This window comes from Zonotrichia albicollis, chromosome 25 (genome assembly GCF_047830755.1).
Source record: "Zonotrichia albicollis isolate bZonAlb1 chromosome 25, bZonAlb1.hap1, whole genome shotgun sequence".
NCBI classification, from domain to species: domain Eukaryota; kingdom Metazoa; phylum Chordata; class Aves; order Passeriformes; family Passerellidae; genus Zonotrichia; species Zonotrichia albicollis.
Window position 1 is genome coordinate 439,384 of NC_133843.1, and position 14,247 is coordinate 453,630.

The following is a 14,247-nucleotide window of genomic DNA, read 5'->3' on the forward strand; positions in this document are numbered from 1 at the left end:
GCCCTGGCAGAGCCGGGTGCTGTTCCCCCCCTGCTCCTGCCTTTCCAGGCTTTTCATCCCTGCCTGCCTTCACTTTGCCCTGACAACTTTTCCTGTGCCGTGCAGGATGTGGGAGGGCTGGGAGCTGCAGATAATGAGCAGCCCTGGCTCTGCTGAGCTCTGAGATTGCTGCTGCTGCTCCAGCTCTGCCTCCCCCTGCCTGTGCTGGCTGCTCCCGAGCCTGAGCGCTCACAGCTGGCAGCTCCTGCTCCCAAACCCCCCATTTCACGGCTCTGGGTGCGGTTTGGAGAAGGAGTCATTGCATTTATCCCCGGGACATTGCAGTGTGCAGCTCCCTGGTGTGGGAGAGGAGGAGCTGCTTCTCCTGCCTCTGTCCCTTGCAGCAGCTCTGCAGGTGGGGCCGGCTCAGGGCAGGGCTCCTGATCCCTCCTGGGTGCTGTCTGCACTGCTGTGCAGCCCATCCAGCTGTGCAGCACATCCAGCTGTGCAGCCCACGCAGCTGTGCAGCCCACCCAGCTGTGCAGCCCACCCAGCTGTGCAGCCCATCCAGCTGTGCAGCCCATCCAGCTGTGCAGCTCTCCATCATCCCTAGGGCAGTCCCATGGCCTGGGTGCCACCGGCAGCTGCAGCCATGGCGCTGATCCAGCTGTGCAGCCCACCCAGATGTGCATCCCTGCTCAGGGGGAGCACAGGGAATCAGGGAATCCTGCATCCCTGCTCGGGTGGATCCTTCCAGAGCAGCAGCAGATCCCCACCTCCCACTTAGGCTCAATTAAGGAGCGCTGATGGGGCTGGGCTCGGTCAGTGCCCCACAATATCTGTTGCCATCACTCCTGAGGGGCAGTTCCATAGGGGAAAGGCCTTGCTGAGCTGCTCCTGGGCACAAAATCCCCAGAGAGGGCTGAGGCCTCTCCTCCTGCCTGCCCTGGCTGCATTATCCATGTCCAGAAGGAGAAGGAGCAGAGGGAAGATTTCCCTTTTCCCTCTTCCCTTTTCCCTTTTCCCTTTTCCCTTTTCCCTTTTCCCTTTTCCCTTTTCCCTTTTCCCTCTGCTCATGGCGGAGCTCCTGGCCGGGCGGGGGCCGGGGGGGTTTGGATAACCTGCCTCATTAGTGCCTGTGTGACATCATTATCTCACATTAGCCACACTCCGGCTGGGGTAATTGGGAAGCCTCTGGAATGGCCCCGTGACCTTTAATTAATGCAGCGGGGCCTTTTCCCCGCGCTGCTCCTCGCTGTGCCCGCCGCAGCTGCTCCTTGTTAGGCTGCCGGAGCAGCGCAGCCCCGGTGCCTCCCCGGCAGCTCCGGAGCCTCTCCCTGTGTGCCCCGGGGGAGGAATGAATGAAAACGGTGCAGGAGCAGCGCAGCCCCTCCGCAGCCCCTCCTGGTGCAGGCACTGCCTGGCCAATTAGCCAGCGCTGATTAGCCCGGCCAGGAGGAGGGAGGAGAAGTGGGGATGGGGAACCGACCTTGGCTTGGAAAAGGAGGAATTTAGGAATTCAGGAATTAGAATTTAGGAATTTTTAGAATTTAGGATTTTGTTCCTGGCACAGCTCTGCCCCATCCCTGGCAGTGTCCAAGGCCAGGCTGGACGGCCTTGGAGCAGCCTGGCACAGTGCAAGGTGCCCATGGGGTGGCACTGGGCTTTTTGCCAGCCCAAACCATTGCAGGGTTTGTCCCAGCTCTGGGTTTTAACCTTTGCTGCTCTGTCCTGGCTCTGGAATGGCCAACCCAGAGTAAATCACCAGCTCTAATCCAACCCTGCCTCAGAAACCCCTGCACAAACCTCCAGGGCTGGCCGAGATGCTCTGTGGGGTTTGTATTCAAAAACCTGGGAACAAATTAAAGGCAGCTCTGCTCAGATGGAGCTGTTCACTCCCAGGTGAGCGAGGGCGGCGGATTTCGGGATCAGGGATGTCCTTGGGAGCTGGCAGCTGGCACAGCTGGAGCTGCTCTGACATTTGGGCTCCTCAGGGCTGAGCCTGGTGCTGCTCCTGGCACGGCTCCCTGCTGCACAGCTGGCACGGTGTCACCCGCGTCTGGCACAGTGTCACTGTCACCCGCGTCTGGCACAGTGTCACTGTCACCAACTGCTGGCTCGGTGTCACTGTCACCAACTGCTGGCACGTCCACGGGGGCTTGGAAAGCCTCCCCAGGCATTTGGGAAATTCCCACTTTGGATGGAGCCTGGGAACGGAGTGGGTTCATGAATGTCCTCTGGGAGAAATGGATTCGTAAAGAATTCTTAGAGTTGTAAAGGATTCTTGAAGTTGGGAAGTTTGTACAGACCCGCATTAGAACTGTGAAAGGTAGCAGGGCCACGCGGGGTAAAAATACAGGTGGTTAGAAGTCATAGTGTTGTGTAGCAAAACTAATAGGCTAAAAGGCATTTATAAAGTATTGAAATTGAGTATTGAAATTAAAGTAGTATTGAAATTTTTCCCTGAAAAATTTAGGGAGGAATTTTGGGTGGGGAGCTCCTGGCTTCTAATCAGAACAGCGTCGAGCTTTACGTCTCTCCTGTCTCTCTCTCCACCGGGACTAATAACAGAATAAAATCTTTTAAAACGCCTCTCAGTTACCCGGTCTCTACAAAAGCATTCCCCTGCCAGGACAGGGGTTCCCAGCAGTGCCAGCACAGCCCCTGCCCTCCCAGCCCTGTGGAACTGGGATTTTCATCCCCCACATGGATGGATGCTCAGGGGACCCCCAAACCCTCCCCTCTGCTGGCTGCTCCAGCACGGCCCCCCCGTTCTGCAGAGCCCACACCCCGATTTCGGGTTTCCCACAGAATCTGAACCTCCAGAGAGGAGGTGAAAAATCCCAGGAAAGCGCGGACTTGGTGGCTGTAAGTGACATCTAGTGGAAACGGCAGGAAGGGGAGTGCGCAGGTAAACCCCTGATCCTGCCGGGTTCGGGGTGGGGGGAAAGGATTCCTGAGAGCTGGAACTTCCAGAGGGCTCTATTCAGGACTTAAAAATAGAACAAATAGAATAATAGTGGAATAATAATATGCATTAATAAAAAAATAGAAAAAGGGAAAAATTAGAGTAAAGAGAGTGAAGAGAGTGAAGAGGATAAAGTGGACAGCACGGACAGGGAGGTGGCTGGGCCATGGCAGAGGTCACCTGGCCCTGTAGCTGCTGTCCCCAAGGCAGGAGCAGCACCCAGGCCGCTCTGGGACAGGGGACAGTGTCTGTCCGGGCACAGCTGGGCGCTCCAGGGCTGTCCCCAGGGTCAGTGCCTCCTGCTCCTGCATCCTGAGCCCTTGCCGCTGCCTCGGGCCATCTCCCTGCTCTGTTTTCCCTCTCCTCGGAGGTGCTGGGCACTGCCACCCTGTCCCTGGCACTGCCACCGTGTCGCTGTGTCCCTGTCCCTGCCCGGGGCTGCTCCTGGGAGGGCAGAGCCCAAGGTTCTTGCTCAGCAATGTGAAACCCGGCCAGCCTTGGATGAGCAACCCGAAACTGCGGCCAGGAGGGAGCTCTGGGAAGAGCCTGGCAGCGTTTCAGGCCAGCCCGGGCTGCGTTTCAAGCGAGCCGAGCGTGACCTTTGCATGAGCATGGGCTGGAATTTTGACGGAGAACGGGGAGTGAGTTTCAGGCAAAAAAACCCAAAAAACAAACCAAAATGAAAAAAAAGTTAAAGGGTTTGGGGGAAAACAATGCGGCTCTGGGGTGGTTTGGGGGTGATGGTTGCTGCTCACCTGCCCCCAAACCAGCAAAACCAGCCCGGTGGTTGCGGCTTGGCTGGCTCGGGGTTTCACTGAGGGTTAACCCTTTCCTGAGCACGCAGCTGCTCCTCCCCGGCCTTCCCTGGGCTGGATCCCAATTGCTGAGATTGGGATCATCCCAGGGAGGGCTCCTGGCCCTGTGCAGGGTCGGGGCTGTACGTGAGCAGCTCAGCGTTCCCAAATCCCCCTCCTTGGACAGGTGGGACCCCGCAGGAATTCATGGAAAGGAAGGAATGGATCAGATCAGGGACAGCATTTTCCATTTTATTTTATTATTTTATTTTATTTTATTTTATTTTATTTTATTTTATTTTATTTTATTTTATTTTATTTTATTTTATTTTATTTTATTTTATTTTATTTTATTTTATTTTATTTTATTTTTTCCCACTGTTTTTCCTGCAGTCTCTCCCTCCCTGCCCTGCTGCACAGCGTGTGATGGGTGTGCATCGGGGCAGGGAGGATCCTCCTAATCAAAGCCACGTTTCTCTGCATTGTCTGGGCTGGCTCACGGGGAGATCAGCCAAGCCCCTGCACTCGTGATGTTCCAGTGCTGGATTGAAAAGCTGCACTGAGGTAGAGTCTTCCCAAATGGAGTTTCTTGGGTAGAAGGGGAATTAGCCCATACTGAGAATATTCCAGTTATTCCATATTGAGAATAGTCCAGTTATTCCATATTGAGAATATTGCATTTATTCCATATTGAGAATATTGCAATTATTCCATATTTAGAATATTCCAGTTATTCCATATTGGGAATATTTCAGTTATTCCATACTGAGAATATTCCAGTTATTCCATATTGGGAATATTGCAATGATTCCTTATTGAGAATATTCCGATTATTCCATATTAAGAATATTTCAGTTATTCCATATTGTGAATATTCTAATTATTCCATGTTGAGACTATTTCGGAATCATCCCAGCACAATCCCAGCCCCATCCCAGCATCCGAGCATCACCCCAGCATCCCAGCGCCATCCCAGCCCCATCCCAGCCCATCCCACCCTCCGTGTGCCCCTGCCCAGCTGTGTCCCAGCTGTGTCCCAGCCCGTCCCTCGCTCCCTGCCGCTCTCAGGCACTCGCTGAACGCTCTCCGTGCCTCGGGCCCGGCTCCAGGGGAAGGAAGCGGCCGGGCCAGGCGGAGGAAACCGCTCGGTTTCCCCTGTGGTGTGCGGGGGGAGCGGGCCGTGGGCCGGTCAGGGGTGAGATAGGATGGGAAGGAGGGAGCGGCGCTGCCCTGCAGATGGTGCGGCCGCACAGGGAACCGCGTCCCGGGCAGGGATTGCTGCTCCTGTCCCCGCTGGGCTGGCTCCGTCCCGGCCGTGCAGTGCGGGACAGCCGCCACCGCGGGGAGCTTCGGTCCCGGGGATGGCAGGGCAGGGACACTGCTGGCACCTCCCTGTGGGGATGAGCAGGGCACGACAGGGACACTGCGGGCACCTGGGGCCAGAGGGACAGAGCCATCTCGGGGATGGCAGGGCAGGATAGGGGCACTGCTGGCACCTCCCTGTGGGGATGAGCAGGGCACGACAGGGACACTGCTGGCACCTGGGGCCAGAGGGACAGAGCCATTTCGGGGACGGCAGGGCAGGACAGGGACACTGCTGGCACCTCCCTGTGAGCACAGAGCCCAGAGCTGTGCCCCGGCTCCCCGGGGTGGGCAGGGGGGCATGGGCAGCACCTGGCCCTGGGGAGGACCCCCGAGGGGTGCAGAGCTTGTGGGACCCCTGATGGGTGCAGAGACTGTGGGATCCCCAAAGGGTGCAGGGTCCATCTCAGCTCCCACAGCACCCCCAGCCCTGGCCAGGGTGTCCCACTGCGGGGTCCTGGTGGCCGAGGGGGTCCCTGGAGCCTCCGGGCAAGGCTGAGGGTCCGGGCTGGGCTGGGGGTCGGGGTCGGATTTGGGCTCACTCCCCCAGCCCCTGTCCTGCAGGCAGCTCCTTCAGGGCGGCTATTTCTGACCCTGGGATGAGGAGGAGGAAGGTGGGAGGAAGGCTGGTGGGAGCTGAGGGCTATTTCTGGCTCGGCTTTGTGACCTGCCAGGCCATTCTTGGGCGCTGTGCCAGTGCCCCGTGCCAGGCTGCTCCCAATCTGTGCCCGCAGCACGTGGCACAGGTGGCCGTGGGTGCTGCCACACGCCCCGCGGGGTTTGTCACAAGATCCTGGGGCCGGCTGTGACCTCCTGATGTCACCCTGCCCTGGGAGTGCCCTAAATAGGTGAACCCTGCCCCCGAGGTGGCCTTGTGTCACTGTGGAGAGCGTGACTAAGGTGGCTCTGTGGGAAAGAGGACAGTGAGTGCCACCCAGGTGTGCCAAAGGCTGGCAGCTCCGTGGCCTGTCCCCTTCCCCTTGCAGTGACCCCAGGAGAGAGCAGGGGGCACCAGGAGTGTCCCCAGATGTGGCTGTGGCACTGTCACACATTGGCTGCCACCTGTCGCAGATGTCTTTTATGGAAAATCCTTTCTTTGGGATTTTTCCTCCTGAGAGGCCTCAGGAACAAAATGTAAACAATGGTTATCTGCTGCTGTGGAATGGAACGGGTGCATCTGTGATGGGTCTCATGTAGTTGTTTCTAATTAATGGCCAGTCACAGACAGCTCTCTCGGACTCTCTCTCTGAGCCACAAGCCTTTGTAATCATTCTTTCTTTTTCTATTCTTAGCGAGCCTTCTGAGGAAATCCTTTCTTCTATTCTTTTAGTATAGTTTTAAAGTAATATATATGACAAAATAATAAATCAGCCTTCTGAAACACGGAGTCAGATCCTCGTCTGTTCCCTCATCCTGACAGCCCTGTGAACACGGTCACAGCCAGCCTGGCCTGTCCCCAGCAGTTCTATATATGGCCCGGTGGCACTGGGCTCTCAGGTGACACCGGGGAGGGACACAGGGTTTATTTTTGGTCCCTGAATGGATCTGGGCTGGAGCTGGGCTCTGTGCCCCGGCCAGGGCAGGGCACCATGTGCTGCTGGGAGGGCTCTGCTGTGGCTCCTGCATGGCCCCGTCCCCACCCGGGGCTGGGGGACAGGTAAGGACGGGCCTTGTCCCCTCCCCGCGTGTCCTGCTGTCCCCGTGCGTGTCCTGCTGTCCCTGTGCATGTCCAGTTGTGCTGTCCTTCTGTCCAGCTGTGTGTCCTGCTGTGCTGTCCTGCTGTACTGCCCAGCTGTGCGTGTCCTGCTGTCCAGCTGTGCTGTGGGGATACCCCGGCTGCTCTGGGCTTTGGGAATGCTCGGGAACATCAGTGCCGGGTTTAAGGTGGACTGGAGGCAAAATGGGTGGGAAATGGGGGTGTGGGGTGTGATGCTGCTGTGGAGAGAACACCAAAGCCCCTGTGCAGCTCTGGGAAACATCCCAAATCCCCTGTGCAGCTGTGGGGAGAATCCCAAGGCTTTGGGGGCACACAGCTGGGCTTTGGGGGCACACAGCTGGCCGGGGGGGCGCACAGGTGGATTTTGGGGGCACACAGCTGGGCTTTGGGGGCACACAGCTGGCCGGGGGGCCACATAGCTGGATTTTGGGGGCACACAGCGGTGCCACCCCGCCGTGCCTGACGCGTGGCCCTCCCCTGTCGCAGGCATGGATAACTTCGAGTACAGCATCCAGCTGACCGACCGCGAGTGGGCCGAGTTCCTGCGGGCCGCGGAGGAGTGCAGCCTGGCGCCGGCCTCGCTGGCCACGGCCGAGGAGCAGAGCCTCAGTGACATTGAGCAAGGGGACAGCGGCGGCAGGGGCAGCGCGGCCGGGCCGGGCAGCGAGCCCGCAGCGCCGGGCAGTGCCAACCCCGCGACACGTGGTGCCCGCGCCGGGGCCAGCCGCCCGGAGCGCGGGCAGTGCTGTGTGCCGGGCAGCGAGCGCGGAGCGGAGCCGGGCAGGTCCCTGTGTGACAGCGACAGCCACCAGCCCGGCTGTGCAGCTGCCATGCCCAGCGCCCAGAGGAGGCAGCAGCCCCCGCGGGCACCCGGCGGCACCGCGCAGGGCACGGCGGGGACAGCGCCCGCAGGGATGGAGCAGGGCGGGGATGCAGGAGGGACACAAGCCCCGCTGGCACAGCCAGAAGCCCCAGCAGCCCCCGGAGCCCCCTCGGAGCCCCCGGTGGCAGCGCAGCAGCAGCAGCAGGACACGGCGGGCACGGAGCCCAGCGTGGCAGCGCAGCAGGACCCGGCGGGCACGGAGCCCAGCTCTCCGGGCGGCTCCCCCAGCGTGGTGAGGCCCAAGGTGCCGGCGCAGCCCAGGAAGAGCCGCAAGCAGCGCGGGGCCGAGGGGGAGCGGGAGCCCCCGAGCGCGGCGCCCCCCGGCAAGGCCCCGCCGGGCTCCCCGGCGTCCCCTCGGAAGGGCAGGGCCAAGGACAAGGCCGCCAGGGCGGCGCTGGTGAGGCTGGGCAGCGAGGAGGGCGGCGATGGCGGCCCCAAGGCCCCGGGCAGGACCAAGGGCACCCGGGCCCCGAAGGCAGCGCAGGCCGGGGCTTCGGGCGGACGTGACACCGTCCCCGCGGTCCCTGCGGACGGAGCCGCGGCTCTGCCAGGGGAGGAGAGCCAGGAGATGCCAGGGAAGCCTCTCCAGCCCCGGAATGTGGCGGCGTTGGGAGGGAATGCTGCTGAGGGGGCTGGGGGGCAGCCTGCTGATGAGACACCTGGAGGGAATGCTGCTGCTGAGGTACCTGGGGTTCCTGCTCCTGAGACCCCTGCAGTTCCTGCTGCTGAGACACCTGGAATCCCGGCTGCTGAGATACCTGGAGTTCCTGCTGCTGAGATACCTGGACTCTCTGCTGCTGAGATACCTGCGGTTCCTGCTGCTGCTGCTGAGATCCATGGAATTCCTGCTGCTGAGACACCTGGAATCCCTGCTGCTGAGATACCTGGAATTCCTGCTGCTGAGATCCCTGCAGTTCCTGCTGCTGAACTTCCCAAAAAGCCCTCAGAGACCCCTGGAATTCCTGCAGCTGAGATCCCCAGGAAACCCTCAGAAATCCCTGCAGTTCCTGCAGCTGGGATCCCCTGGGAGCCTGCAGCTGCGATTCCCAGGAGTCCTGCCATTGAGATCCCCACGATTCCTGCAGCTGGGATCCCCAATATCCCTGCCATTGAGATCCCCAGGACCCCTGCAGCTGAGATCTCCAGGAGTGCTGGAGCTGGGATCCCCAGGAGCCCTGCCATTGACATCCCCAGGAGCCCTGCCATTGACATCCCCAGGAGCCCTGCCATTGCCATCCCCAGGAGCCCTGCCATTGCCATCCCCAGGAGCCCTGCCATTGACATCCCCAGGAGCCCTGCTGTTGACATCCCCAGGATCCCTGCAGCCGAGCTGCCCAGGATCCCTGCCATCGAGATCCCGTGTGATCCCGCAGCCGGGCTGCCCTGGGAAGCTGCAGCTGAGCTCCCCAGGGCCGTCAGCCCCCTGTGCTTTGCCGAGGGCGCCTCTGGCAAGCCCAACTCGCTGGATGTGACCTGGCCCGAGATGTACGAGTACCTGTTCTGTGACTCCCAGGAGGAGGAGGAGCTGGGCAGCTCCCTGGAGGGGCGCAAATCGCCCTTGCAGAGGGAAATCTCCTGGCCTGAGCTCTACGAGTACTTCTTCACCGAGCCAGAAGGAAGCAGGAAGAAAGGCAAAGCTAAAGACAGGAAAAGAAAGAAGTTCAGAGGCCTGGAGCGCCCTGGGCTGCACCAGGAGGCGCCCAGCCGTGCTCCAGACAAGGACACCGTGGTTATCTCGGTCCCTGATGTGCATGAACGCTTCTTCCCAGAGCCAGCCCCCAACAGGATGGGCTGGAGAGGGATTTTCTCCCTGGCCCCGGCCTCAGAGGTGAAGAAAGCCGTGAGGGCTTTGGGCTCCCTGCTGCAGAGGCAGGCCCAGCTGGGAGGAGGCCAAGCCCCAGGCTCCCAGGCCCTGGTGCCCAGAAGATCCGGAGAGGAGCTCGCCCTGGTCCCGCTGGGAGGAGCCCAGGGCTGGCCAGAAGATGAGGACAGGGCCCTGGCACTGAGAGGTAAATCCTGTTGTCCCCTGGGGGGACCTGCCACAGGCTGTGTCACCCAGAGGGATGCTCCATCTGTCCCTCGGGGTCTCCCTTGGGACGTTCCTCCCTCTGTCCCTTGGGATGTTCCTCCCTCTGTCCCTTGGGATGTTCCTCCCTCTGTCCCTTGGGATGTTCCTCCCTCTGTCCCTGTGCCAAGCCAGTGCTCCTGGCCTGGTCCCCCAGCACGGACAGGGAATGTGGGACTGTAAAACCCACCCTGAGCAGACAAACACCCTCTGGAGACCTCAGAGGTCACCTGAGCATGGCTGCTCCTGGGGGCAGGTGAGAGAAATGGGAATAAAGGGAGAAGTTTGATCCACCAGGACAGGCAGGGGTTTGTCTTTGAGCTTAAATGATGCCCAGAGTTAATCCTCAACCCAAACACTGAGGGAGCCATCCCAAAGGGAGCCTCAGCATGGAGCTTCCAGTCTGAAAAAAACCCTCTGAGGTGGTCACAGCTAATTAATAGGGCAGCTTTAATTGAAAGCCTGATCAAATGAATAGGAGCAGACAGAACCTGATCTGAAGCTGTTGCAGGCTGGCTCAGGGAATAGGAGGCAGGATGGGTGGGATATGGACACTGAGCACTCTCAGATGCTGTCCTGGAGCTGGCTGGGTGTGCCTGGGGACACTGGGGACAGGAGGGGACCTTGCCTGTGTCCCCAGGAATTGCTGTGTCCCCAGTCTGCCCCCCAGACCCGACTGCAGCCACCACAGAGGGCTGGGGCAGCCTGGGGTGGCCTCAGCAAGCATTTCCTTGGGGTTTTTAATAGAGTGAAGGACTGAGGAGTTAAAAATCCCATTTCCTTGGGGGTTTTAACAGAGTGTAGGACTGAGGGGAAGGGTGACAAATGTGCCCCTGTCCCTTGGGAACGCACAGAGCCCTCTGATGTCCCCCCTGGTGCCCAAAGACCTCCAGGGCTGATTTCCCAGGGGGTTGCTGTGGCAGAGGGGGTGGCACAGAGCCCCCAGCGCCTCGTGCTCCTCTCGTGGCAGGAGCAGCAGAGGAGCAGCCCCGGGTGCTGAGCCACAAGGACATGTGCCTGGTGTTCTGTGCCTTCGCCTCCTGGGCTGTGAAGACATCTGACCTGCAGGCTCCGGATGCCTGGAAGACCAGTACGTACAGTGCCAGCCTGGAGAGGGGTGGGAGGGCTCTGGGGGACGTTGGCTGGGAGGAAAAATGGGATATTTATACCTGCAGCTGCCTCTGGGGAAGTGCAGCCTTTTCCCGGTGTTCCAAAGCCATTTCCGTGCCTTTTCTCTTCCCTCTGATCCCATTCCTGCTCGTGTCTTTTGTGCTTTCCCCAAAAGCAGCTGCTGCCTCCACAGCCTTGGTCCTGCTCCATCCAGGGTCCCTGACAGGGCTCAGCTTGGCAGGACTTCCTTAGGACCTGCTGTGAGCAGGTTTAGGTACCTTCATCCCAGCAGGAACAAAATTCCCAACACAACCAGTCTCACAGCAAGGCCAAGCCTGCCTGGGTTTTTTTGTCATCACCAAAGTTGAGGTTAAACCTTCATCCAGCACCAAAATTCCCGTGTTTTTCTGAGGTGCTCAGAAGGTTTAATCTTCCCCCCAAAGAGGAGGAGGAAGTTTTATCTTCTCCCCATCGTCCTCCTGCACTGAGCCCTGCAATTCCCTGGGGATCTGTGGGATCCTCTCCTCTCCAAGCCCAGCTCCTGGAAGCTGGTGAGGAGAGAGGAAGCTGAGGAAACAGAAATTCACAGAATCCCACAGGAATGGGCATGGCTGGATGAGCAGGGCTCAGGGAAAGCAGCATCCCTGATTCCCTGGAACCCTTGGAGAGCCCTTCCAGAGCAGCATCCCCAATCCCTGCCCCGCAGAGCCCCTTCCATGGGAAGAAATGCCAGGATGGAGGCTTCCTGCTGCTCTTGCAGGCCAGGAATGTTCCCTGCTAAGGTCAGCAGGCAGCTGACACCGGGCTGGGAATAGCTCCTGAGCTCAGGCTGCTCCCTGCCCTCATCCCCAGCAGCTCCTGGCCTGCTCCCCGTCCTGCTGAGGGTCTGGGATGGAGGAAATGTCCCTGGAAATGGGGTGGAAAGGGGGATAAGCTCCTCGTGGAGGATTTGGGCTTCTAACAAGCTGAGTTTGTGTTCCTCTAGCTCATAAATCAAAATCCAGTCTGAGTTTAAGGTGTAGGGTCTAAAAACACGGCTTGGATTCCTGGTTTTGCTTGGGAATCAAGGGAACTTGATGTCCCTTATAAAGCAAATCAAAACCATTGGGTGCAAGGACAGAGCAGAGCTTGGTTTGGGTTTCACCCCCATTAGTTATTTCTTGTGTCCCTACATCTTTTGATTCTCAGCTTTGGATATTTTCTGCTTTTGGCTGGGGCTAGAAAACTCCCAGAAAATCCTCAAAGTGGGATTTTGGAGGGAAGGAGCCCCGGAGCAAATTCCGTGTGCTGGGAATGCAAACCCCGGGCAGGAGGGGGGACAGGGAAGGGACAGGAGCGACCCCCGCGTGTCCCCCCGAGCCCTTCGGGACCGGAGCGACACTGGCAATGTCCTGGGCTGTTTTCCAGTGTTCCTGGCGAGCTTTGGCACCCTCTCGGCCATCCGCTACTTCCGAAGGACGGTCAGGGAAGGGCACCCCCGGACTTAACCCGTGCCGCGCCGGAGCCGCCGCCCGGGGCCGGGGCTGCGTTCTGGACAGTGGGAGAAGCCTGGAGCCGGCCCCGAGAGCTGCCCCGGCCCCATCCCCGACCGGACAGGAGGGCACAGGGAGCGGGAGCTCCCGGGCACGGGAACTGACGGTAGGACAGGACAGGACAGTGCCCCCACGGTCCCTCCTCCCCGCTGGAGTCACCTGGAGGTGGCACAGGGACACACGGAGGTGGCACGGGGATGCTCGGAGCGGCACAGGGATGCTCGGAGGGGCACAGGGATGCACGGAGATGGCACAGGGATACACGGAGGTGGCATGGGGATGCACAGAGGGGCACAGGGATGCTCGGAGGGGCACAGGGATACACGGAGGGGCACAGGGGTGCTCGGAGGGGCACAGGGATGCTCGGAGGTGGCACAGGAAGGCACAGAGGGGCAGAGGGATGCTCAGAGGGGCACAGGGATGCTCGGAGGTGGCACAGGAAGGCACAGAGGGGCAGAGGGATGCTCAGAGGGGCACAGGGATGCTCAGAGGTGGCACAGGGATGCTCGGAGGGGCACAGGGATGCTCGGAGATGGCACAGGGATGCTCAGAGGGGCACAGGGATGCACAGAGGAAGCAGGGAGGTGTTTCACCCCTATAAAAAGAGCCGGGATATCTCTGGAGGAGCTTTGGGAAGAGCTTGGCAGAGCAGCGCCTCCCAGAGGGATGCAGGGCTCGCTGCCAAGCGCTCCCATGATCGCTCCCGGAGGATCAAACCCCTCTTGGGTTTCACTCCCAAGAAGCCCCAGCTCGGGGATGAGGTTTCTGCCGCCGCGGCTCCGTCCCTGGGGACAGCTGGGACAGGGACACGTCCCCATCCTGCGGCAGGGACGGGCAGGGGTCACTGAGGGAAGGGCAGCAGGGGCAGGGGCTGAGCTCGGCAGGGTCAGGAGAGGGGACAGCAGAGAGGAGGAGGAGGTGGGCAGGTTTGGCCGTGCCAAGCAGCAGGGAAAGGCTCTGGGTATTGGATTTATTTCCCTTTGTGCCTCCCGTCCTAGAGAGGCAAAGGGAGACGTGGGGTGAGGGAAAGTGGGAAATGCAGTGGTTCAGTTCCCCCTGTCCCCAGGGCTCCCTCAGCACCCCAGGGGGAGCACCTCAGCTCAGGAGGAGCTTCCTCCCCTCAGCAGCCTGGTGACAGCGCCAGGGAGGGATTGGATTGGGATCCACGGTGTTTGTGGGGTGACAGCAGAGAGGGGAGGCTCCTTCCTTGTGCTGAGAGGCTGGCAGGGCTGCAGGGATGGGCTGGAGGCCGTGGGCTGGCACAGAGACACCTGGGGCTGGGATTAGGGCTGGACAGGCTCTGCATGGCCTGGAGCAGCTGCACGCCCACCGAGAGGGCTCCTGTGCAGGGGGAGAGCAGATGGAACGTGCTGGAAGCTCCTAATAAAGTTCTGTCTCATTTACTGCTCCTGTGTCCCTCCCTGTGCGTGTGGGGAGGCGTTAAGGGAGCGCTGGGCCTGCAGGGGGATAAATCAGTGTGTGTGTCTCTGTGTGTGGAGCCAGAGCTGCAGGGGCAGATGCTTTGCCAGGATCTTTTCTCCTGAGAAGCTGGGAGGCCTCAGGAGCAAAATGCGAACAACGGTTATCTGCTGCTGTGGGATGGAACAAGTGCATCTGTGGTTGGTCTCATGTGGTTGTTTCTAATTAATGGCCAATCACAGCCCAGCAGGGGAATGAAAGGTCCTGCAGGTCCCGGGGGGATCTGGGAGCCTCTGCCACAGCAGCCTCAAATTGTCATGCTTGGTTTATTCTCTGACCTTTCCAGCTCTCACAGCAAGGCCAGGCATGCCTGGGATCTCTGTCCAAAATATGGAGATTAAAGCTCACAAATTCAATA

The 14,247-nt window shown here is 59.8% G+C and overlaps 1 protein-coding gene across 7 annotated transcripts; it reads left to right on the forward strand.

The window, feature by feature from the left end:
* The first annotated feature begins 6,619 nt into the window (after positions 1–6,619).
* On the forward strand, positions 6,620–13,814 carry PERM1 (PPARGC1 and ESRR induced regulator, muscle 1). 7 transcript variants are annotated; one of them, XM_074558505.1, is made up of 7 exons: positions 6,620–6,760; positions 7,307–8,461; positions 8,510–8,841; positions 8,890–9,712; positions 10,739–10,858; positions 12,286–12,678; positions 12,760–13,814. In XM_074558505.1, the coding sequence occupies exons 1-6, from the start codon at positions 6,643–6,645 to the stop codon at positions 12,363–12,365; spliced, it is 2,628 nt and encodes an 875-aa protein (XP_074414606.1). In that variant the 5' UTR covers positions 6,620–6,642; the 3' UTR covers positions 12,366–12,678; positions 12,760–13,814. The 7 variants fall into 7 exon arrangements, with proteins under 7 accessions (XP_074414606.1, XP_074414607.1, XP_074414605.1 ...); XM_074558506.1 differs by having other exon boundaries at positions 8,510–8,543; positions 8,616–9,712; XM_074558504.1 differs by having other exon boundaries at positions 7,307–8,543; positions 8,616–9,712.
* Positions 13,815–14,247: the final 433 nt, after the last annotated feature.

What these genes read in the sequence shown, in the direction of transcription:
- PERM1 (XM_074558502.1), top strand. Translation starts at nt 6,643, where the DNA reads ATGGATCTGGGCTGGAGCTGGGCTCTGTGCCCCGGCCAGGGCAGGGCA. An exon ending in CACCCGGGGCTGGGGGACAG is followed by an intron (nt 6,761 to 7,306) that starts GTAAGGACGGGC and finishes CCCCTGTCGCAG; the next exon opens with GCATGGATAACTTCGAGTAC. An exon ending in CAGGGCCCTGGCACTGAGAG is followed by an intron (nt 9,713 to 10,738) that starts GTAAATCCTGTT and finishes CTCTCGTGGCAG; the next exon opens with GAGCAGCAGAGGAGCAGCCC.